The sequence below is a fragment of the Rhinatrema bivittatum genome, chromosome 3, assembly GCF_901001135.1.
Source record: "Rhinatrema bivittatum chromosome 3, aRhiBiv1.1, whole genome shotgun sequence".
Taxonomy (NCBI): domain Eukaryota; kingdom Metazoa; phylum Chordata; class Amphibia; order Gymnophiona; family Rhinatrematidae; genus Rhinatrema; species Rhinatrema bivittatum.
The window spans coordinates 242,442,374-242,468,543 of record NC_042617.1 but is presented as its reverse complement, the minus strand read 5'-3'; the positions used below and the strand labels follow the sequence as shown (position 1 = coordinate 242,468,543).

The 26,170-nt window shown below is 40.5% G+C and overlaps 1 protein-coding gene across 4 annotated transcripts in view; it reads right to left on the bottom strand.

The window, feature by feature from the left end:
- SOS1 (SOS Ras/Rac guanine nucleotide exchange factor 1) overlaps positions 1-25,755 on the bottom strand; it is a 1,044,495-nt gene extending 1,018,740 nt beyond the window's left edge. For 2 of the 4 annotated variants that reach the window (XM_029594364.1, XM_029594368.1), the window contains exon 1: positions 24,835-25,755. In XM_029594364.1, coding sequence (XP_029450224.1) covers positions 24,835-24,921 — 87 coding nt within the window. In that variant the 5' untranslated portion in view covers positions 24,922-25,755. The remainder of the gene's footprint in view (positions 1-24,834) is intronic. The other 2 variants (XM_029594365.1, XM_029594366.1) reach the window with 2 other exon arrangements.
- Positions 25,756-26,170: the final 415 nt, after the last annotated feature.

Genomic DNA, 26,170 nt, shown 5'->3' with positions numbered 1-26,170 from the left:
AAAACGGGGCACCCGAAGGGACCAGTTCATCTTGAGGTCCAGGATGGGGCGAAAGGTGCCCTCCTTCTTAGGAACCACGAAATAGATGGAGTAATGACCCCGACCCAAGTCGGAAGGAGGGACCAGCGCTATCGCTCCCAGTGCGGAAAGTCGGTCGAGAGTGCAAGTAACTGCCTCTTGCTTGTAGCGGGATCCGCAAGGAGAGAAAAGGAACCTGTCTCTGGGAGGATGGACAAAGTCCAATGCGTAGCCGTGCTTTAGAATATCCAGGACCCACTGGTCTGACGTAATTTGGACCCACTCGTCATAAAAGAGCGATCCGACACCCCAGCCGGGGAACCGGGTCGTGGGTCCATCTGGCATCATTGGTTTGTCTTGTTGGAGGACGAATTGAAGGAACCCCGTCCCTGTCCCTCCCTACTGGGACGGCGCCCTCGTAAGGGCTGGTTCCAGGAACCTGAACGAGAGGACGGGTTCCGAGGAGCTTGTTGACGCGTGTTTCGTGTCCTCCGCTGATTCCTGTATCGATATCTAGAGGAAGAGTAGGAAAACCTCGAGGACCGTGGACGGTCTTCCAGAAGCTTATGCACTGAATTCTCATTCAGAGATTTAATGATCTGATCCAAATCTTCCCCAAAGAGAAACTTACCCTTGAAGGGGAGGGATCCCAGGCGAGTTTTAGAGGATGCGTCCGCCGACCAGTTTCACAGCCAGAGTAGGCGCCGAGCTGAGACTGCCGCTACCATGGAGCGGGCAAGAACTCTGAGTAGATCATAAAAGGCATCCACCCCATATGCCATCACGGCCTCCAGCCGGTCCGCCTGTAGGGCCTCAGCTTCTGGTAAGTCCTGTGAGGTGAGCAACTGCTGTACCCAGCGCAGACCTGCTCTGTGCCAGAGCACTGCAAATAGACGCTCGCACACTTAATGCGGAAACTTCAAAAATCCTCTTGAGATAGACTTCCAACTTTCTATCCTGAGTGTCCTTCAGAGCCGTACCTCCCGTGACTGGTATGGTGGTGTGTTTGGTCACCGCCGAATCCACGGCAGGAACCTTGAGGATGTCCAGAAAATCCTGTGGCAGTGGGTAGAGCTTGTCCATTGCTCTACTAACTCTGAGGGTCGCCTCAGGGGTATCCCACTCCCGGGAAATGAGATGAAGAAAGGAAGGATGGGTGGGAAAAGCCTTGGCCAGAGGCCGTAGGACCGCTAGAAGAGGATCTCCCTTGCTGATGTTTGGCTGTGGTCCGATTGGTTCCGGAGGGGGATAGATGTCCATTTCCGCCAAAATATGAGGAATCAGATCCAATTCTTCAGATTGAAAAATACGTAGAATCCTCGGATCATCTCCCTCCACCTGGGTAACCAAGGTGGGATCCTCCCCCGACGGGTCTCCTGGAGGGTCTCCCCCCGGACACCCAGCTGGAGCTCGAGGTGCTCCCGAAGGATCCTTGGAGGGCCCAGGACTATCACCCAATGGATGAGAATTCCCTTCAGAGGGGGACCCTCCCTGTAGTGCTGATAAACGGACCAACTTCAGGAGAGTGGGGACAGGTATAGCCAGAGGTGCATCCCTGCACTGAAGGAAGGCCTTGTGCATTAAAACAAACAAACTCTGGTGAGAAGGCAGAAAAACCTCCTGGAGGGGCCCCCGAGGCCTTTCCCTCCCGGTGCCCAGAGTCGGCCGTGGTCAGCTGTGTCCTCGGAGGGGGTGCGGTAATCATCGGGGAGTCCTCCTCTGACAACCCCACTTCGGAGTCTGACATCAAAATGGCCACCGTTCCCGCGCTCAGCGGGAACAGGGCCTGCCGTTTTTTTGAACCGCGGTCCAAGACTCCCTCTGTGTCCCCCTCAGTAGGGAACGTTTCCCCGTCGGGAAGACAGCCCGAGCAACGCCCCTCCCTGGCGATTTTGACCCCCTGCCGACCGCAGGCAACACAAGCGGCCGGGCGCGGCAAACCTTCCCTCGCGCTGAAAAACAGCTCCAAAAGAGCGAACTCCCCCCCTGCCGACCTGAGGAACCGCCGGGGTATCACCCTTCCCGGCAGCCCCGGGGTATGTTCTTCGCGGGGCGACTCGCTAGCGTTGTGGGGGGTGAGGGGGAGAGGCTGGACCACCAGCGTGCACCCACAGTCCAAAACTTCGACGAAGACACAGAGATATACCAAGACTGAGGTAACCTGACATTTAATTAGAAAACAGAAACACTTACCCCTGCCGAGAGAGAGAGAGCGAGAGAGAGCGAGAGAGCGCGAGAGAGCGCGAGAGAGCGCGAGAGAGCGCGAGAGAGCGCGAGAGAGCGCGAGAGAGCGCGAGAGAGCGCGATATATATATATATATATATATATATGAGGTAATATAGGACCTCCCCCTCAGAAATCTGTTCTGACTCCATCTGCTGGACAGGGGACATAACCCACTGTCTGGAATGATCCTGGTATGTACAGAGAACAGTTTTTTACTCAGATAATAGGAAGACTAGGGGGGGGGTACTCCATGAAGTTAGCATATGGCACATTTAAAACTAATCGGAGAAAGTTCTTTCACTCTTTCACTCAACGCACAATTAAACTCTGGAATTTGTTGCCAGAAGATGTGGTTAGTGCACTAGCCTACAGGCCCTGTGCTGACTTTCATTAGTAATGAAAGATGACAGTTTGTTCATATGCAGTCAACTTGGGTTGAGACAACTGATGTAGTGGTGGTTTAATTATGCTTAGGTGTTGGCTTTCCCATAACAAGCTCACACTGAATCTGTCTAGAAGAGAGATCATTGAGATGCAGCATTCTAGTGCTGGCCCAGTGCTTGCATCAGTCACCATTGAGGATATTGAATTGCCTATTATGCCTCATATTAAGCCTTTGAGTATGGATGGATTCTAACCTAGTATTTCATCAGCAGATAAAGATAGTGTTAAAATCTGGTTTCTGGTTAGCTGTGTGTTTTGTGGCCTGAAGTGTTTGCTTGATCCTTCCAGTTTTTGTTCAGTTATTCAAGCATTAATTCTTCCACGCCTTGATTATTGCAACTCTCTATATTTTGGTCTTCCTGAAAGCACTGCATGTTTTGCAGAATTCAGCCATTCGACTGCAGTCTGGAAATAGTAGAAGCAATATCATCTCTCCTGTCCTGTCTGACCTTCATTGGTTGCTATTACAGTGGCAAATTTAGTATAATATTGCAGTGCGAGTCCCTAATTTAAGGTTAGATTCTTCCGTGGGTGAATACATTTTTGAAGGTATATAATCCAATACAAGCATTCCAGTCCCCCTCTGTGGTCTTTTGGACATTTTTCCCAAAGCTGTGTCGGATGATGCTATTGGATATCATCACCCAAAGGTTATGGCTGACTTATCCTGCTGTCTATGGAGCATGCTGGTTACAAGTAAGCGAATTTGCATTCCAATGACATTGTTCCTTCATAAGGGTCAGTGAGCTGCATATATTTCCTTAGTATTTCCTTAAGTTTCTTCCTGGCAAGGTGGTGCTCAGTACGGTACTAGTTTTTATTCTTAAGGTCCTTTCAGCTTTTCATTTAAATCATGAGATTATGTCCACAGGCTAACTTGGAGTTTTTAAAAGAATTTAGTTTCTTGTTGGATATCCAATTTCCTGCTTATGCAGAACTTTTTGTTTCAGTAATACAATATATAGACTGGTCTTCCTACATATGGGTGTAGACTACACTTTGTTTGTGGATGACCAGAATTGCATTTTGGACTGCCTTTGACTTTCCATAAGAATATAAGAAATTGCCATGCTGGGTCAGACCAAAGGTCCATCAAGCCCAGCATCCAGTTTCCAACATAGGCCAAACCAGGCCACAAGAACCTGGCAAGTACCCAAGCACTACTGATGCCAGTAATAGCTGAGGCCTTTCCCTAGGTCAGCTTGATTAATGGCAGTTAATGAACTTATCCTTACCTTTTTTAAACCCAGCTACACTAACTGCACGAACTACATCCTCTGGCAACAAATTCCAGAGCTTAATTGTGCATTGAGTGAGAGAGGAATTTTTCACATTAGTTTTAAATGTGCCACATGCTAACTTCATGGAGTGCCCCCTAGTCTATTATTTATTCGAAAGTGTAAATAACCGATTCACATCTACTCGTTCAAGACCTCTCATTATTTTATACATCATACCCCCCCCCCCCCTTAGCCGTCTCGTCTCCAAGCTGAACAGCCCTAACCTCTTCAGACTTTCCTCATAGGGGAGCTGTTCCATTCCCTTTATCATTTTGATCGTCCTTCCCTGTACCTTCTCCATCGCAACTATATCTTTTTTGAGATGCGGCGACCAGAACTGTACACAGTATTCAAGGTGTGGTGTCACCATGGAGTGATACAGAGGCATTAAGATATTTTCTGTTTTGTTTTTATTGTCTATGCAATCAAATGACCCCCAAGGGTCATCGGGCTCGATTAGACAAAATGGAGAAGCTCTGCAGATCCAGAAAATCGGATCGTGCCCTCGGTCAGGAAACATCCTAATCCTCTGAGGAACAAACAATGGGGATATCTCCGGAATTGTACACAGTATTCCAAATGAAGTCTCACCAAGGACCTACATAGAGGCAATATCATTCCTTTTTTTGCTGATCATTGCTCTCCCTACGCACCCAAGCATCTTTGGCATTTGCCATCTCTTTATCCACCTGATCATCAGATAACAGTCACCCCCAGATAATGATTTAAATGTTGAAAATCACTTTTAAAACAAACTCTTGCATATACTTGACTTGAGCGACTTGCCGGTCCTATCGGTAAGTCTTCTATTATATCTTTCGATCAAAGGTCCCAATGTATACAACCTTTTACTGTACCTAGCCCCTTGTATTTTGTAACCTAAATGAACAAAATCTATTTTATTTTTACCATTAAATCTTAGCTGCCAGACCCTAGACCATTTCTCAGGCTTTGCTGGATCCCTCCTTGCGCTTTCTGCACCTTCCTGGATGTCTACTCTGTTGTATATTTTGGTATTATTGGCAAAAAACAAACCATTCCTTCCCCAATGTCACTTACAAAAATACTAAAAGGAATGGAGGAGTAGTCTACTTGTTAGAGCAGCAGACTACGAACCAGGGAAACCAGGATTCAGATCCCACTGCCATGCCTTGTAACCTTGGGCAAGGCTCTTTACCATCCACTGCCTCAGGTAAACACAGATTGTAAGTCCTCTGGGGATAGGGAAATACTTAGAGTACCTGAATGCAATCTGCTTTGAAGGGCCAGAAAGAATATAAACTTAAAAAAAAAGTCCAAGGACTCATCTCTGCAGCACACCACTAACTGCCTCCTTTGCCTGAACTCCATTTACCACTACCCTCGGTCACCTCCCACTCAACTGATTTCTAACCCAGTCAACAAAGGCGCTCAGTTTATTTAGAAGTTGCCTATGTGGAACCATGTCAAAGGCCTTATCAAAACACAAGTACCACATTTTACGCTTTCCCCTCTGATCCAATTCTCTGGACACCCAATTAAAGAAATCAGATTTGTCAGACAAGCTCATTTTAAATCTAGTTTAACCAAAACTCTAGATGCAGCACCATGTTTAACAAATATTCCATGTGTCATAAACATTGAAATCACCAACAAAAATTAGGGATATAACCAGTATACACTCTAAATAAAAATTAACTAGCTATGTGAATCAGCATGGACTGCAAGATGAATAGATGAATGAGATTAATCTCTATGATTGATTAAGTACTGTGACAATAATTTCTAAATAGAGATAAGACCTCAGTGTTGGCAGGAGATCTGAATTAACAAACTTCATGTGGCCAATTGCTCCAATCATCGGTCTTATGTTCTCTAATTTTAGTTTTTGGGTTTTTTTTGTTTTTGTTTTTTTTTAAACTGTTTTTATTAAGGTTTAACTGACGACAAATACAGGTTTAGTCATCAACAATACCAACCAGCAAAACCAGCAAATTTCCCCCACCCCCGCCCCCCTCCCCAACCATATACAGTCCGTGGATCCAATTTTAGTTTAATAAAAATTATTTTATGTATAATTTTAACTTTTATTACAAACTTCCATTTTAATTTGTTTTTGTTTTTAAATTTTAGTTATTAAAATAGGATGCATATCCATAGACAGTTAACAACACTGTGAATTTCAATTTGTTTACTGTTCTAAATCGTTTTAATCAAACTTAGTTTGTTTTCTATTTCATTGAAAGATTTTGCTGCTAAGTTGAGTTTTTAATAATGCTACAATTCTAGCTATATGCAAAAATGATGTTACAATATTACTTTGATTTCTTGGATGATGATCATGAAGCAATTATTTTTGTAGCTTGTAGTAACTGATTTAAAGACATTAAGTAACAAATTGTTCACAAAGTTAAACAGACTGCTGTGCTGCTTAATTGGACCCAATCGTCTCAAAGGAATTTCATTTTGTTACTCTTCAGCAACTGTGTAACATTTTGTTAAACTGAAATATCTCAATGTGAATAAAGCACAGTATTTGCTGGTGGAATTTTTGCCAGACTAATCCAATGGCATAGTATCTCAAAAATGATATAAAATTCTCTGCAGCCAGGCTTAAGATGCAGACTTTAACAATCGCATTTCAGTCTCATGTTTTGAAAATCGGACGAACGGTATGAATCACCTCGTCTCATGTAATTTAGAATCCCGACAGATTTGGAAACGGCAGAACACTTATCTGAATTCTTGATGATTTCATGCATTTAGGATTTTGCATCACTCTGCTCTGCCGTGACTTGGACCCGGAGGGTCTAATCACCGCCAACGCGGCCGGCGTTTCGCAAAAGACGCTGCTTCAGGGCGGACTCTAAATTTAAACACATATGATGAAAAAATTGAATACCAATGTAAAACCACTTATAAAATGAAAATGTGCTTGAACCTACTTACAATTTTTGAAGAGAAAACTTCTTCTGCTGTAGTCTGGTTCAGACAAATTGTTTTCAAAAGATGGCCGCGCTAGTTTTAAACAGCTGATTGGCTTAAAAATCACCAATAGGTGCTCACAAATAGATGTTAGCAACGTGATGACATCATGCTATACTAATGTTGCCATAGATACTACGGCAATGTAACACTTACTACTTATCAATAAAGATCTTAATATTAACCTCTGTTGAATGTCATATTTTCTCTCTCAATAAGAATTGTAAATAAATTGACATTATTTGCAATTGATTTGTAAATGAAATATTTCAATGAATGAGGCTATTCCACTCGATTTTGGAATTCAAACGGACAGGTTCTTCAGATTTTAATTTAAAAATCGCCCCCTCTTGAGTCACGTCTGATATGCTCTAAAACAAACCATTTCAGTTCCTTGACATCATGGTTTTCCTGAATACAATGCGCTATTGGAGCAGATATTTTTTTATTCTTCAAACAGCTCTTGTGTTCACCTATTCTTAATTTGAATGATCTCGTTGTCTGTCCCACGTAGATTTTATTACATGGACATCTTTTGATATAAATCACATGATCTGTTTGACATGTAGTGAAATTATTCAACTTATATTTGTGTTGTGTTTGTGTACAAATGTATTCCTTAATTTCTAAGGTTTGGTCACAGATTTTGCAGTGACCACATCTGAAATGACCCAATGGTATAGTCCCATCAATGGATTGAGGATGTACAATGTCTTTCAACGTGGACGGACTTAAGATTTCTCTCAAATTCTTTGATCTTGAATAAGCTGCTCGGAATTCCATGTTTTGCATGCCCGGTATCATTTTGATAAGAAACCAACGGTGGCGCATAGCTTGTACAATTTTACGTGACCAAGGTGAATATTGAGTCACACAAGTGATCATATTCACATCTTGAGATTTAAGCTGAGGTGCAAGAAGCGCATCGCGATCATAATATAATGCACGTTTGAACTCAGTTTTCATACATTTATTGGGATAGCCTCTTTTCTTCAAATCCAACTTTAACTTTTCTGATTGTTGTCTATATAATGAAGTATTGGAACAGTTCCGTTTGTATCTCAGGAATTGTGAGAAGGGAAGGCTGTTCTTCAGTGGCATAGGATGTGCACTATCAAAGGGCAACATAGTATTGCGGTCTGTTGGTTTTTTGAATACACTAGTGATTTCACCATCTTCCATTTTTCTCAATAAAACATCCAAAAATGAGATTTCAACAAAATTGTAATTTAATACAAACTGAATTTTGTCATCACAAGTGTTGAGCCACTTCTCAAATGAATGTAATTCTTGTTCAGTGCCACTCCACAGAATGAAAATATCAATGTAACGTTTGTAAAAAGATATCTTGGAATCAAATGGCGAGTTGTAAATCCATTCTTGTTCAAATTCTGTCATGAAGAGGTTGGCAATAGTGGGGGCCATGGTTGCTCCCATAGCTGTTCCGGAAATTTGCTGATAATATTTGCCTTGGAATATGAAAAAATTCTTTGAGTGCAATGGAAGCCAGTTGTAATAAAAAAGCCACTAGGCACCCGATGAGGTCTGCAACATTTATCAAGATATACTTTGATTACCTTTAAAGCCTCTTCTTGCAGAATCGAAGTGTATAATGATTTGATGTCTAAGGTGACAAACCATAAATCTGTGATGTTAATAGTCAAATTTTCAATCAAATTGAGAAAATGTGATGTATCCCTAATGAAGGATGAACTAATGGACATGAAGTGTCTCAAAAAACAATCAGTAAACTGAGAAAGCGGTTCTAATAAAGATTGGTTAGATGATATTATTGGCCTTCCAGGCGGGCTGTTCAATGTCTTACGTACTTTTGGCAGGACATATATTGTAGGTGTTCTTGGATGTTTTACATTCAAAAAATTATATTCTTTATCTGTCAAAAAACCTGCTTTTTTGCCTGAATCAATCAATTTTTTAATTTGTTTCTGTAACTGAATTGTTGGATTGGCTGTCTAATCTTCTATCTGCCTTTTGATTTCATATCAATGTAATCTACTCTATTCAATATAACCACTGAGCCGCCTTTGTCAGCCTGTTTCTAATTCTACTTTAAATACTACATCTAGCACTTGGTCAGATTTATTGGCACTTTCTAAACGTATTACAAGAAGTGAATTACACGGCATCACTCTGATAGAGTACTGTAAACAAGAACAAATACCTAGGGGTCTTAGGATCCAAAAGAACCAAAGCTTTTTGTTGAAGATCAAGATTTTTTAGAAAAATGGAATTCAATATTGAACAAATGTTCGCTCGACCTGATGGTCCTGATTATAGAATCCTCACATTCTTTATGCAATCAGTTGAGAACACAACTAGATGAGAAATTAGTAACTCTAAAAGCAGAAACTGAAACCAAACGTTTTGACCGCAGTTTCTCAGATTTACAAAAATCTGTAGATAATTTCAAAAAGGAACTACAAGAATACAAACTTTCTAAGTTAGTCAAAGATAAACATGATTATAAACAAGGCAGCATTTACAATTGGATGCAACCCAAGGATAGAAAACGTAAGGTTGCTTTCAATACGTCGTCAGGAAGTTCTTCCGATGAGGAAGATCAAGAAAAACAAACTGCAGATAATGATTTTTTAGAAGCCAGTCATCCAACAAGAAGCGGAAGAACGGGATGGAAAAACAACAGGAATCAATCAGGACACTATCACAACACGGTCGAGAGGAACGATGAGGGGCAAGAAAAAGCAGTAATTAATCTAACTGCTCATTTACTAAGGAAGAAGAACAGATCCTAGAATTGGGACTATCATTTGTCCCTACAGAAAAACATAACCCCTTTTTATTCAGAATTGATTTACAGCGATTCATCAGAAAATTAACATTAAAAAATTTTTTTCAAAACGAAACATATTTTGATGCCAGTGTTATTAAAAATCCATCATCTTGGTTGCCACCCGGACCTGTACATCCGTTAATTGATACATTTCACAAATTGGTTCTGAGAGATGTACAATTATTGGAACAGAACAATGATACATTTTGCAGTAATTTAAATCAACAAGCACGTTCAATTCTTCAATCCATGGCTAAAAATCAAGATTACATTATTAAACAGGCTGACAAAGGCGGTTCAGTGGTCATATTAAATAGAGAAGACTACATTGATGAAATCAAAAGACAGATACAGGATGAGACTACATACATTAAACTGACAGCCAATCCAACAATTCAGGTACAGAGACAAATTAAAAAACTGATTGATACAGGCAAGAAAACAGGTTTTTTGACAGACAAAGAATACAATTTTTTGAATGTAAAACATCCAAGAACACCTACAATATATGTCCTGCCAAAAGTACACAAAACTTTGATTAATCCGCCTGGAAGGCCAATAATATCATCCAATCAATCCTTATTGGAACCGCTTTCCCAGTTTGATTGTTTTTTGAGACACTTCGTGTCCACTAGTTCATCCTATATCAGAGATACATCACATTTCCTCAATTTGATTGAAAATCTGACCATTAACATCACTGATCTTTGGTTTGTCACCTTAGACATCAAATCATTATACACTTCAATTCCGCAAGAAGAGGGTTTAAAGGTAATTAAAATATATCTTGACAAACGTTTTAGACCTCATCGGGTGCCCAGCGAGTTTTTATTACAATTGGCTTCCATTGCACTCAAGAAGAATTTTTTCATATTCCAGGGTAAATACTATCAGCAAATTTCCGGAACAGCAATGGGCGCAACCATGGCCCCTACCATTGCCAACCTCTTCATGACAGAATTTGAACAGGAATGGATCTACAACTCACCATTCATTTCGAAGATATCTTTTTACAAACGTTACATTGATGACATTTTCATATTGTGGAGTGGCACTGAATCAGAACTACATTCATTTGAGAATTGGATTAACACCTGCGATGACAATATACAGTTTGCATTAAATTACAATTTTGTTGAAATCTCCTTTTTGGATGTTTTATTGAGAAAAATGGAAGATGGTGCAATTATTACCAGTGTATTTAAAAAAACCTACAGATCGTAATACCATGTTGCACTTTGATAGTGCACATCCAATGCCTCTGAAGAACAGCCTTCCTTTTTCACAATTCTTGAGATACAAACGGAATTGTTCCAGTGTTTCATTATACAGACAATCAGAAAAATTAAAATTGGATTTGAAGAAAAGAGGCTATCTCAATAAATGTATTACAACAGGGTTCAAACGCGCATTGTATTATGATCGAGAAGCGCTACTTACACCTCAATTTAAATCCCAAGATGTGAACATGATTACATGCGTGACTCAATATTCACCTTGGTCACGTAAAATTGTACAAGCCATGCGCCATCATTGGTTTTTGATTAAAATGATACCAGGTATGGAAGATATGGAATTCCGAGCAGCTTATTCAAGATCAAAAAATTTGAGAGAAGTCTTAAGTCCGTCGACGTTGAAAGACACTGTACATTCCCAATCTATTGATGGCACCATACCATTGGGTCATTTCAGATGTGGTCACTGTAAAATCTGTGACCAAACATTAGAAATCAAGGAATATACGTGCACACAAACACAATACAAATACAGGTTGAATAATTTCACCACATGTCAGACAGATCATGTGATATACATTATAAGATGTCCGTGTAATAAAATCTACGTGGGACAGACAATGAGATCATTCAAATTAAGAATAGGTGAACACAAGAGCTGTTTGAAGAACAAGAAAATATCTGCTCCAATAGTGGGGCATTGCATACAGGAAAATCACAATGTCAAAGAACTGAGATGGTTTGTCTTAGAACATATCAAAGGGGACTTAAGAGGGGGCGATAGAGAGAGACAATTATACAAAAAAGAGCAAGAATGGATTTTTAAATTAAAATCCGAAGAACCTGCTGGTTTGAACTCTAAAATCGAGTGGAATAGCCTCATTCATTGAATCATTTTATTCATTCATTCATTTCATAGCAAAGAATGTCAATTCATTCATAAAGTGAGTAAGTAAATGACGTTTAACAACAAAGTTCAATATTAAGATCTTTATTGACAAAGTAGTAAGTGTTACATTGCAGCAGTATGCATGGCAGCATCAGTATAGCATGACGTTACCACGTTGCTAACATTCATTCGTGAGCACCTATTGGTGGTTTTCAAGCCAATCAGCTGTTTAAATATAGCGCGGCCATTTTTTGAAAACAATTTCAGTCTGAATCCGACCTTAGCAGAAGAAGTTTCTCTTCAAAAATTGTAAGTAAGTTCAAGTTTATTTCACCTTTATAAGTGGTTGTACATTGGTATTTAATCTTTTTATCAATGTGCTGTTTAAATTTAGAGTCCGCCCTGAAGCAGCGTTTTTTGCGAAACGCCGGCCGCATTGGCGGCGGTTACCAGACCCTTTGGGTTCAAGTTACGGCAGAGCAGAGTGATGAAAAATTTGCAACCAAAGTGAACATCAAGAATTTCAGATAAGTGCTCTGCCGTTTTTAAAATTTGTCAGGACTCAAGACTATATGAGAGACGAAGTGATTCATACCATCCGTCCCACATTTAATTAACAGACTGAAATGTGATTGTTAAAGTCTGCATTACAAATTTGGCTGCAGAGAATTTTATATTGACTTTGAGATACTATGCCACTGGATTAGTTCAAAAATTCCTCAGTCAACACTGTGCTCTATTCACATTGAGACCTTTCAGCTCAATAATCAGTTACAAAGTTGCCGAACAGTAACAAAATGCTATTCCCTTGAGAATCAACAGCACAGTTGCCTGTTTAGCTGAGTGAATAATTTGTTACTCTTTAAATTAATGATTATAAAGCACAAATGATACAAACTACAAGTGACAAACAACATCGTTTCACTATTACCATTCAAGCAATTAAAATTGTAACATCATTTCTTTTGCATTGACGGCATTGCTGCATTATAAAAAATTTGAGCAGCACAATTCTTTAAAGAAATAGCAAGCAAATTAAGCTTGTTTAAAACTATTTCAGAACAGCAAAAACTGAAATTCACAGTGTTGTTTAAACCAGTGCCAAGAGCTTTTACATAAAATAAAAATAAAAAACTAAAATTAAATATGTAAGTCTGTGATAACAGTTTATATTCAATAAAATAATTTTATTAAAATTAGAGATTACAAGACCAGTGATTGGACCAATTGGCCATCAGAAGTTTCTGTTAATTCAGATCTCTTGCCAACACTGAGGTCTTATCTCTATACAAATATTACAGTTACAGTACTCTAAATTTATGATCTCAGTATTCATTAACTGTTTACTGAGAATAATTTCATTCTCACTTTGCAGTCCATATTGATTTACATAGCTAGTTATTTTCATATTTTGAGTGTATACTAGTTATATCCCTAATTTGTTGATAAATTTAGAGTCCGCCCTGAAACAGCATCTTTTGCGAAACGCCGGCCGCGTTGGCGGCGGTGATTAGACCCTCCGGGTCCAAGTCACGGCAGAGCAGAGTGATGCAAAATCCTAAATGCATGAAATCATCAAGAATTCAGATAAGTGTTCTGCCGTTTCCAAATCTGTCGGGATTCTAAATTACATGAGAGACGAGGTGATTCATACCCTTCGTCCGATTTTCAAAACATGAGACTGAAATGCGATTGTTAAAGTCTGCATCTTAAGCCTGGCTGCAGAGAATTTTATATCATTTTTGAGATACTATGCCATTGGATTAGTCTGGCAAAAATTCCACCAGCAAATACTGTGCTTTATTCACATTGAGATATTTCAGTTTAACAAAATGTTACACAGTTGCTGAAGAGTAACAAAATGAAATTCCTTTGAGACGATTGGGTCCAATTAAGCAGCACAGCAGTCTGTTTAACTTTGTGAACAATTTGTTACTTAATGTCTTTAAATCAGTTACTACAAGCTACAAAAATAATTGCTTCATGATCATCATCCAAGAAATCAAAGTAATATTGTAACATCATTTTTGCATATAGCTAGAATTGTAGCATTATTAAAAACTCAACTTAGCAGCAAAATCTTTCAATGAAATAGAAAACAAACTAAGTTTGATTAAAACGATTTTTAGAACAGTAAACAAATTGAAATTCACAGTGTTGTTAAATAACTGTCTATGGATATGCATCCTATTTTAATAACTAAAATTTAAAAACAAAAACAAAAATAAATTAAAATGGAAGTTTGTAATAAGTTAAAATTATACATAAAATAATTTTTATTTAAAACTAAAATTAGAGAACATAAGACCGATGATTGGAGCAATTGGCCACATGAAGTTTGTTAATTCAGATCTCCTGCCAACACTGAGGTCTTATCTCTATTTAGAAATTATTGTCACAGTACTTCATCAATCATAGAGATTAATCTCATTCATCTATTCATCTTGCAGTCCATGCTGATTCTCAAACATTGAAAACACTTTTGCAAGTAGCTGAATTTGTAAGATTGACTAACTGTTGGGGAAACTAAGAATGGGGGTAACTTGTATGCCACCTCCTGATGCTACCATAATCTTGTTGGGCAGATAGATGGACCATTTGGTCCTTTTCTGCCATCATTTCTATGTTTCACTGGGTATTCCAATTCCAAGCTGAATTTTCTTCTGCAAATCAAAGCCATAGTAAAAGTGCTTTTTTTTAAGCAATGCATATTATATGACCTTGGTTCAGGCCTTTACATTATCGCTCAGATTACGGCAACTCCATCTATATTGGATTCCCAGCCTCTGCTCTGAGGGCACTGCAATTCTTGCAAAATGCCACTGCTCGGCTTATCTTTAGATGAAAAGTCCGAGAGCACATTACACCAGTTTTTTTTCCATATTTACTGGCTACCTATGGCTCAGCGGATTAAATACAAGACAGCAAATGTTAGTACATAAGTTTTTTTGTTTTTTTTTAATCTTTTCCTTATGCCAATGCAATACTCCTTAACTATAGTCCTACCCATGCACGGCACTCATCCTAAAGAGATCTACTGGATGTTACATATGTGCATATGGCACATCTCGTTGAGAACGGAGAGAAGGCTTTCTGCATTGTTGCACTAACATTTTAGAATTCACTGCCCACAGACTTGTCTTAGGACTTTTACTAAACCTTCAAAGTCTTAAGCATAGTCTTAAAGATGCGGTCTCCAGACTTGTCTTTTTTTCAGCAGGCCTTTTTGTGAGACATCTGACTTGTCAGGATTGGTTTTGTTTTCTACTGTTTATTGAATTTTGTATAATTTTCTTATATTTGTTTTACTTTGATTATGTTATCTAAATTCTGAATGTTGCCTAGAACCTGGCACCAGGTAACTAACAAAATTATACTTACCTGATAATTTACTTTCCTTGAAGACTGCCAGACCAGTCATTAGAAATGGAATTTCCCTCTTCCAGTCAAAACAGACAGGGGACACACCTTTATCATGACCTCACTCAGGGTTATAAAGGAGGTGTAGCCCTAGCTGATGCCAGAAGCCTACTGCCAAAGCTCTAGAAATCCCCTTTATACCTTCTTCTTGAACATATACTATGGGGTACTGGGACCCATTCTGAGCAAGGTATGAATGTGAAATGAGCAAAGGATATAAGCAGGAGGGCACTTATCAGTCACACCTCACTTGATGCCTTTAGTCCCCCTGACTCTCCTCGCCCTTGTCCTCCTGGGCAAGATACTGACTGGTCTAGCAATCTTCAAGGAAAGTAAATCATCAAGTAATTATAATTTTACTTTCTTTACCCTGCTAGACCAGTCATTACAAATGGGATGTACAAAAGCTCTCCCTTAGCCGTGGCAGGGGAAGACAGGGCTGCCTTATCAATCCTGGCTTCAAAGGCAGCAAATGACTTGGAATGTGTAATCTATTTCTTGTGTTCAAGAAGGTGCAAAGATGGCCATGCCGCTGCCTTGCCAGTTTCTTCTGGGAAGGCTGATGTGCCTCTGCCCAGGATGGGGCTTGTGCCCTTGTAGTGTAAGCCTGGAGTTCTACCAAAGCCTGCTATCCTAACAGATAAGCCAGTGCTATTGCTTCCTGGATCCTTCTAGTATGGTGGCCCTATAGGCCATGTACCCCCTCTGGGGCACCAAGAATCTAGAACAGTTTGACTGTTCTTCTATAATGTAGGTATGACAAGAGAATCCTATGTATCTTCAATAAACCTGAGTTTTAAATTTTCCTTGAGTGTATCTGCTGTTGCTAACTGGATGGGCTTCTACTTCCCATAGAAAGCTAGCTCAGGTAGTCAGAAGATACCAGACCACGGAAAGTCCTATCAAGGATCTCTGCAGTACTGAGCCTACCCTCAGATGCGTCATAGCCAAGTGAATTCCTTCAAGTAGGGCCGTTACCGGAATGGCCTTTATGGGTGGTCATTAGATGGCCAGAGGGAGTTACCTGCCCCAGACTTTTAGCATCAAAATGCTATTGTATTCTATTCCCACCCTGGCCTAACTACCAAGGGAAGATGGGGCAATTAGTCTAGAGGACTAATGACTCCTGAACTGCCTCAGGCTCATAAGCCAGATGCCTAAATATGACTGCAGCCTACAGCCCTGCATATACTGGGCTGCTGGCCTCACTACCACAACGCTGATGAAGATTTTGGGGGTCTGTTGCTAGGTCGACCCACCTCTGGAAGTGGTCCTGGTAGCTCCCTCCATAGAGCCTTGCCCAGCTCTCATGAAACACTTATATAGGAATATTATGGTGAAGGCCTGCTAAGTCCAGACATTGGGAACACTCCTGGCCTCCCCAGCAATGTTCCCAACTGCTGCTTCCATCTAACCTGCCGGTAACTGGTGACATTCTTTTTTTCACTATATCTTGTAAGACAAGTTTCTAGGACTGTCTCTTTTCTTAGGGTTTCTGGGGTCAGAGTCCTTGAAAGTATCTTAACCAGGTGATACCTATTCCCTGCCCAGAATGCCAAGGTTATTGCCCTCTGGCAGAAACTGGCCTAACTGGGGGCCCCCCATCTCCTCACACCACAAAAGTGTGAACCTGGAAGACATGCTAGAGCAATCTGACAAATTATAATATAGCAAATCACAATTTATCCCAGAGTTCTAAATATGCAATTGCAGACCTACTACTGAGAATGTGTAACCTATCATTCAAATCTGCCTCAATATCAGAGGACTGGAGGGTAGCAGTCTTACTAACCTATTAGAATTATTTGAAAGATGTGGAACTCCTTACCAGTAGAATTGAGACTCCAGGATGATATTAAAAAATTTAAAGCAGAGTTAAAAACCTGGCTTTTCAAATGCGCTTTCTTGGATAGTAGCTTGAACTTTAATGCTTCATTTTATCTAGAATGTAAGTGTTCATTTTACGATGATTCTAGTATATTAATGTAGTTTCATCTTAGTCTATGTATTTTATTGAATTTTAAATTGTATTCATATTGTTGAAACTGATGTTTCGATTTTAGTATTAATTGTTTAGCTGTGTTTTTTGATTGTGATTTTATTTTAAGTTTTTTTTTTTATTGTTAACCGATATGATGGAACCTCGATATGTCGGTATATAAAAAATAATAAACTATAAACTATGTAAGTAAGCATGTGAATAAAGGAGTTCTGATCGATATAGTGTATTTGAATTTTCAGAAGGTGTTTGACAAAGTCCCTCATGAAATTCCTCCGAAAACACCTCATGACTTTTTAGTTATCTCAATGTGGATTAACTGGTTAAAAAGCAGGAAAGAGTAGGACTTGATGGTCAATTTTCCCAGTGGTGCCTCAAGAATCTGTCATGGGACCAGAGCTGTTCAACTTATTCATTAAAGATATAGGAAAGGGGAGAGACAAGTGACATCAATTTTACAGAGAAGCAAGCATCTAAATGGCAGATGAAATTTAATATGGACAAGTGCAAAGTGATGCTTAAGGGAAAAATAACCCTAATTTTAAATGCATGACAATGGGTTCCACATTAGGAATAACCACCCAGGAAAAGGATCTGGGAGTCACTGTCAACAGTATGTTGAAATCATCAGCTCAGTGTGTGGCAGTGAACAATAAAGCAAACAGAATGCTAGGAATTATTTGGAAAGGAATGGAAAACAAATCAGAGATCATAATGCCTCAATATAGGATCAATGGTGTGGCCGTACCTTGAGTATTGTGTACGATTCTGGTCACCCCGTCTCAAAAAGGATATAGCAGAGTTAGAAAATGTACAGTGAAGGAAAACAGAAATGACTGAATTGGAAAAGCTCACTTATGAAAAGCTAAAAAGATTAGAACTCTTCAGCTTGGAGAAGACATGACTGATGTGAGAAACGATAGAGGTAAACAAAATCATGAGTGGAATAGAACAGGTAAAGAGGGAATGTTTATCCTTTCAAATAACTCTAGGACTAGGTGACATTCCTTTAAGCTAACAGGGAGCATATTTAAAACCAAATGGAGAATATTTTTTCACTCAATGAACAAACTGTGGAATTTGTTGCCAAAGGATGTGGTCACGGCCAGTAGCATAGCAGGGTTTGGACAAATTCAGGGAAGAAAACTCTATAGTTATTAACCAGATGGCTCAGGAAGACCCACCACTTGACACAGGGAGTGGGCAGCAAGAAATTGTATCTACTTTTAGAGATTATCCACTATCGAAAAAGGATGCTGGGCTCGATAGACCTTTGGTCCGGTCCAGCATGACACTTATGTTCTTATATTAAAGGAAAACGATTCACTGCATTAAGAAAAATTGGGTAGAGGAATTGGGCCTTATCTGCCATCATATTCCATGTTATGTTAATTGCCCAATGATTCAATTCACTTCTAAAAAGTGTAACAGCTCCTCATTCACATCAACTCTTCCCACACAGAAGGCCCAGCTCATTACACTCTACCAGATGCCTATAATGTATTCAAATCTATATTTGAAACAGTACATAGAGTGGGGTCACTTAGCATGCTATCAAAAACATGACATACCCTGGAAATTCAATTTGATAACACTTAAGACTTTCCCACCTTGTGGATTACTAAGACCCTCAGTATGACTCCTATACACTTCAGAATTATTCAACAGCATAAAATGAAATGCAGTAAATTCTTAAAATTTTAAAAGGTTAAAATAAAAAAAAATGCTCTAATGTGATTGTTTTAAATTTAGTCCATTATTAATCTGGCTCACCAACAGGCCGATAAAGTATCAATACTGTATCGATATTAAGTCGGAGGTCCCAAAAGTTAAAAATAATCAAAAAAAATGTAAAAATTGGCCCGCGGCTTGAAAACCATACGGTCAATTTTGCCGGCGTCTGGTTTCCAAACCCGTGGCTGTCAGCGGGTTTGAGAACAGACGCCAGCAAAATTGAGCGTTGGCTGTCAAACCCGCTGACAGCCACCACTCCTGTCCAAAAAGAAGTGCTAGGGACGCGTTAATGTCCCTAGCGCCTCTTTTTACCGCAGGCCCTAATTTGAATAATTTTTTTTTCTGAATCTCGGGCACAGGAGAGCCAACTTTACTGTATTGGCCTGTAAGTTATAAAAGCTCTGGGGAGAGAGAAGAAAGAGAGAGATTTTATAACTTAGTGAAGGGTTGATTTATTTTCCCATACTATATTTGTTACAGTTCATCTTCTATTTAATGCTTTCAGGTTGATTGCTCATTTGTGAAAATATTTCTATGTCTAACAATGTTTTCCATGGAACAAACCAGCATGATAATAGGTTACATTACTAAGCTGTATTGACCTTGGATATATAACCCTATGAGGAAGCTATTCCTACATTATGCTATAAAAAAAATACATGTCAAAAATATTAAACACATACACTCCTTTGCATATAGTAACAGAGTGGCGGCAGATAAAGACCAAAATGATCCATCCAGTCTGCCCAGCAAAGTGTTCAACTTCTTTCCAAAAACACAGTAGCATCTTTGAAGCTCCCCTCAGATAGGCCCATTTATTTATACTAAGATGATTTTAAATGTGCTCATTAATGACAGTGAAAGTACAATATTATTTTTATTTATTTAAAAGCTTTTACTATACAGACATTCATAGGTCACATCACACCAGTTTACAAATAACTGAAGCAGGCAGAAATTACAATAAACATGGTAGGGGCAGGAGGAGCAGGCGAGAAAGGGGAGAGGGGGCAAGGGGCAAGAGCAGCTGGAAAGATAAAGGGCAGGCAAGTGAGAAGTGATAGAAATGAACAATAAAAGAACAGTAAGAGAAACAATATATCTGTAACTGTATTCTTAAAAGACAAAGTAAGAGGCAAAAAACATATTTACATTATTTGCTTGGGACGTCTCCATGGCGGACGGAGGACAGAGGAAAGGGAGAGAGGGGGGAAGCGGTGCGAGAAATTGGTAGGAAGGGTAACACTTTGAACCCATCTCATCCAAGGAGATCGAATCCCTCCTAAAGAAACTGAAACCATCAAGCCATCCCTCAGACAATATACCTACTAAACTCCTCCTTCGTATCCCCGACACCATAGCCAGTCCCTTGGCAGACATCATAAACTGTACCTTATCTCAAGGAATTTATCCTGACTCTCTAAAATCAGCATCACTCAAACCTCTTCTGAAGAAACCCAACTTAGACACACAAGATCTCTCTAATTTCCGCCCAATCTCCAACCTTCCTTTTGTTGCAAAAATCACTGAAAAATTGGTCAATTCCCAACTATCGGATTTCCTAGATGATCACAATATCCTCTATCCTAATCAATACGGGTTTCGCAAATCCTACAGCACAGAATCCCTCCTCTTCTCCCTTACAGATCACATCTTAGGCCTAGACAAAGGTCAAGATTTTCTGTTAGCTCTGCTTGACATCTCGGCAGCTTTTGATACTGTGAATCATTCCACTTTGCTAAGCCGTCTCTCAGACATTGGTATTTCAGGCTCAGTTCACAGATGGTTTAATTCATTCCTAAGCAACAGAACCTACAAAGTCAAAATTAACAAAGAATCATCCAGTATTAAATCTTCAGTAGGTGTTCCTCAAGGATCCTCCTTATCCCCCACCCTTTTTAACATCTATCTCCTCCCCCTCTGTCAATTGCTTACTAACCTAAGATTAACACATTATCTCTATGCAGACGATGTGCAGATTTTAATCCCCATAAAAGAATCACTATCAAAGACCCTCCTTTACTGGGAAAATTGCCTTCAATCCATTAACCAACTCCTCAACAATGTGAATTTAGTCCTAAATACGTCCAAAACCGAACTGCTCATTATTTCAACCGACCATCATGACTCCTCGCTTCAGCCCCCTCTTACAGCCCAAATTTCTCATGCTAGAGACCTCGGAGTAATCCTTGACAATCGCTTAAATTTAAAGAAATACATTAACACCACAACAAAGGAAGGCTTCTACAAACTGCAAGTCCTAAAAAGGCTTAAACCCCTACTGTTTTTCCATGACTTCAGGACTGTCCTCCAAGCCACACTCTTTGCCAAGATTGACTACTGCAACACTCTTCTTCTGGGGCTTCCATTCTCATCCACAAAACCATTACAGATGCTCCAGAATGCAGCAGCTAGAGTCTTGTCCAATACAAACCGCAGAGATCACATCTCCCCCATCTTAAAGAACCTACATTGGCTGCCAATAAATTATCGAATCTTACACAAATCCCTTACCATAATCCACAAAACGATCCACAAGCAACAACCGTTGGACCTCCAATTCCCCCTCAAACTTCACTCCTCATCCAGGCCCATCAGAGAATCATATAAAGGATCTCTCCATGTACCTCCTAACAAAACTTCACGCCACACCGCAACCAAAGAAAGAGCATTCTCTATAGCGGGACCCACTATTTGAAACAATTTACCTCCTGACCTCAGACAGGAACCCTGCCTACAAACATTTCGAAAAAGACTTAAAACCTGGCTATTCAGCCAAGCTTTCCCTTAATCTATTCAATTTCAGAACTCCACATCTCAAGCCTACTGGACAACTTACTTAGCGATACCCTTTTATCACAATGGTTATCCCTCTGTCCTTCACTTTCTTCTTTTCCCAAGTTCGATCTCCTTGTTATATGTAACTTTATTACCTCCCCTGATTATTTTACTGTTAAATGGCTGATAAGAATGTTTACCCCCTTGTTACATGTAAACCGATTTGATATGACACCTGTCATGAAGGTCGGTATATAAAAGAATTAAATAAATAAATAAATAACACCTCGAAGGCAGACGGGGTGTAAAGATAGGATGGGAGGAAAGGGAGGAGGAAAGGAGCGAGTAGGAAGGAGGACGGCCGCAGATGTAGAGGGGGAAGAAGGCTATGTTTGATTAACTTCTGGAAAGGCTTGCCTGAAGAGCCATGTCTTAATGCCTTTTTTGAAGGCATGTAAGGAGGGCTCAAGTCGTAGATGGAGGCGGCAGTGAATTCCAGATGGTGGGGCCGGCTATGGTGAAAGCTTTTTCTCTGGTATTGGTAAGGTTTGCGGCTTTGAGGGGTGGGGTGTGCAGGGTGCCTGCGAGGCCAGTTCTAGTGGGACGATTAGAGGCACGGAAACGTGGCATGTCCTTGAGCCATGCAGAGTTATTTTTATGCAGGGCATTACGCAGGATGGTGAGGATTTTGTTTGAATACGGAAAGGCATTGGTAGCCAGTGCAGGTCCTTTAGTATAGAGGTTATGTGTTCAGTCTTACGGGTATTAGTTGTAATTCTCGCCATGGCATTCTGTAGGATTTGTAGGGGTTTGATGGTGGAATGGGGGAGGCCTAACAGAAGGGAGTTGCAATAGTCGAGTTTGGAAAGGATGGTCGTCTGCAGGACTAAACGGAAATCTTGGGCATGGAGAAGTGGCTTCAGTTTTTTTAAGTATGTGGAGTTTGTAGAAGCCTCCTTTTAGTAGGGACTTAATGTGTGGTTTAAAGTTGAGGTGTTGGTCTAGTAGGACTCCTAGGTCTCTTACAGAGGGTAAAGGTAAGTGGGTTAGAGCGGGGGTGGAATCAGTGGAGATGACAAGGATTTCAGTTTTTGCTGCATTGAGTGCAAGGTGGAGGATGGCTAATAGGGAGTTAATGGTGGAAAGGCAGGATTCCCAATATTGCAGGGAAGCCTTGAGTGTTGTTTGAATGGGGATGAGGATTTGCACATCGTCTGCATACAGGAAAAAATTCAGGCCTAGGTCAGATAGGAGGTGGCAGAGGGGGAGAAGATAGATATTGAAAAGTGTGGAGGATAGGGAAGATCCTTGGGGGACACAATGACAACAAAACCTAACACCACAACAAGTATACTTAAAAGTTTACTAATTTGACAATCCAGGTGTGCTAAATAGCTACTTTAATTTGTAAAACAAATACCTAAAAACACATTAACATGGATGTATTTAATTTTGTCCAAAACACTGAACTACAGAAGAGGAAAAATAAGTAGTAAAGTTAATGACAATAGTGTCAATTGCTATTACACCAAGCACTAAAAATGTAAAAGGAAAAATAAAAGGTAGTTATGCTATGGTTGCTCTATGCGATGCTGATTATACACTAAGTAGTGCAGTTTGAAGGAAACAAAAACAGATTAGATGAGTAACATTGTGATGGGGTCTATGTCCCAAACCAGAAACGTCAGTTAAAAACCCAGGAACCAAAGATTCAGAAGAAGGGGGGGAATGAAAATACGGCAACATCAGGCTAGAGATGTCCCTTGGTTCCTTCCCCCTGAGGTTGTAGATCCAGAGGGATGATGCCCTGGGAGAGCAGTGGCAGTCTCCTGCCGGGGACTGAGGAGGAAGAAACAGGCTGCCTGGCTGCTCTGGGAAACTTGGACACTGGATATCCCCAACCGTGTGAAGGACTGCAACCACTATTACAAGGAAGGTGAGCACAGGGATTTCTGTTGGTTTGGACTTACGATAAAGACACTTTACCTAGAGAACTGCCAAGCGGGTGGTTGTATCCTGGGAGGAGAAAAACCATCCCAAGAGGTACGGTGGGTGGTGGCAGTTAGGCCCAGCAGGGCCAGACTTTTGAACATTGGATTTGTTGTTAAAGATGGACTTTTGAAGCTGGACTTCAGAAACTGAGTTGCTAGCTCAGTGGGGAAGGCATCAGCCTCCCATCCAGGTGGAGGAGGTTCAAAACCCGCCTGAGGACTTGTACAGAAAAATAACTTTAAACTATTATTTGCATTCCTGAGTGACCAGTGCAGCTCACAGGGTTGGACCCTGAAACCCATACAATTAACAAGGTGTGGACCAGCGCAAAGTGTCAGAAACATTTTACCAATTAATTTCTCTATTTGTGGCTCATTTAACTTAAGTTTTTAAAATGTTATAGTGTAAATGTTGCCATAACTTTAAAAACAAAAAAAGTTAGCTTTCCATTCCTTTTCAAATGAAGGTTTCAACCTAGAGGACATCCTCCACAGAAAACACATGACAACCAAACAGAAATCAACACCTGATTAATATGATCTCATAGTCCAACAAACCAAAAAGCCTCCCAGAACCTACTATAATTTTTAAGGGTTTATTTTTAATTTCTTGTTTAACCAAAGACAATAACTGGTGAAAGTAGTTTGAGCTCGTTGGCAGAGCATCGCTGGCTCCAAGCCCAAATGTGTCAGGTAATGATAATGAAAACAAACTGATACCCTCTCTCTCTATGCGAATTATAACTTAGTCACCCAGCGCCATTTATCACTTTCAGTCTTCAGCGTTTTAACAATAAGGTTTTATTTTCCTGAGCAGCAAGAAGGATAAGAGAACTGATATAATTTATATGCTTTGCCGTAAAGAGCCTGAACCACTCAGCAGCGAAGCGCCCTCTCCATGCAAGAGCTGACTGCGGTAAAGAATGGCAAACAAATCAATCAGGTATCAACTACCATTAAGTCCTAGTCAGATAACAAAAACAATTAGAATGGGGAGAGGGAAACGGCAAAGTATCTACGCTGGAAATCGGGCCTTTGCTTACCTTTTTTAGGGATGCCACCAGCAGCGCTCGCCATTTCGGTGCATTCTCCTCGCTGAAGAAATCGTACTGGAGTTGCTGTGCTTGCATGGCTCTCCCACCTTCAGCGTCTTCTGCGATTTATAATCCAATCATTTAACTGCACGCTACAATCATCCAGCCCCACGGTGAGAGAATAGACACGTATATCCCAGTTTAAAAAAAAAAAGAATTGCCAAAACGTGCCACGAGGCATAGAGGGAAAGACCAGCACAACAACCAGCAGGGTGGGTATACGAAGATGATAAAGGGTACACTGGAGGCACACGGAAAGAAGAGGGAGCCGATTCTCCCCTCTCACAGGCACCGACGCGGCCTCGCGGCGTTAAGTAGTAACAGCGTCGTTGGAGCACAGAGAGTTCCCCCGCTGTAACACCGGCGAATACCGAGACGCCGGCAGAGGACTGTCCAGCCTTTAGGCGACAGGAAGAACAACATCAAGGGTGAAAGCTTTTCCCCAGCACTGAATGTAACAAACAGAAACCCGGGCAGAGTCCACGCGAGAAACCTTCGGCTCTCGTCAACGGGCTAGGAGAGAAGCCCCCACCTACTGCCGCTTCCCTCTTCAGGACCTTATTGAACGTAGTCTTTCCGAGATAGGGGAAAGTTCACGTTCTCCTCCAGCTCATGGTCAGCGACACCGCCACCAACGCCGCGCTTTAGGAAGAGAATAAGGAACCCCCCCCAACACACAAAAACAAACCAGCCCCAAGGGAGAAAAAAAAGGAAGAACGCTACTAGCGCAAGTTACCTCCCGGTCTCTCGTTTGACCGTTGCAAATGAAACGGCTGCAAGGAGGTGAGGTAAAGAGGCAGCAACAATTCCGGGATTTGTTTTTGCAGCCGAGAGTTACTACGGACGTTGGCCTCTTACAAGCATGCGCATATTATAGCGCGAACACGGGCACGCCCCCTTTTTTGGAGCATTGGCTATCGCCCTCCTAGTGAACGGATATGACGCAAACGAAAGGGCAGGTCTTTATCTTTTGAAGCAGATTGTAGAGGACGTTGGCTGTGTCGAGCTGCAAAGATTAATAATAGTATATTCGTCAGGTGGGAAGGAAACTGTGCAGAAATGGTTCTCATCTTGCTTTCGGTTACCGTGATGATTTTCATCCTGGTCTTCTTTAAATTGCCACACTGGTGTAATTTACCTCGTTTACTCCAGTTTAACAAAAAAAAAAGTGTATATTTAGTGATATTATTGCACCCCTATCAGTAAATAGATGTACAGAGGAAATTTCAATAAGCTCCACTACATCAAAGTTCATACATATTTTACTACCCGTTTAGCTGTAGTA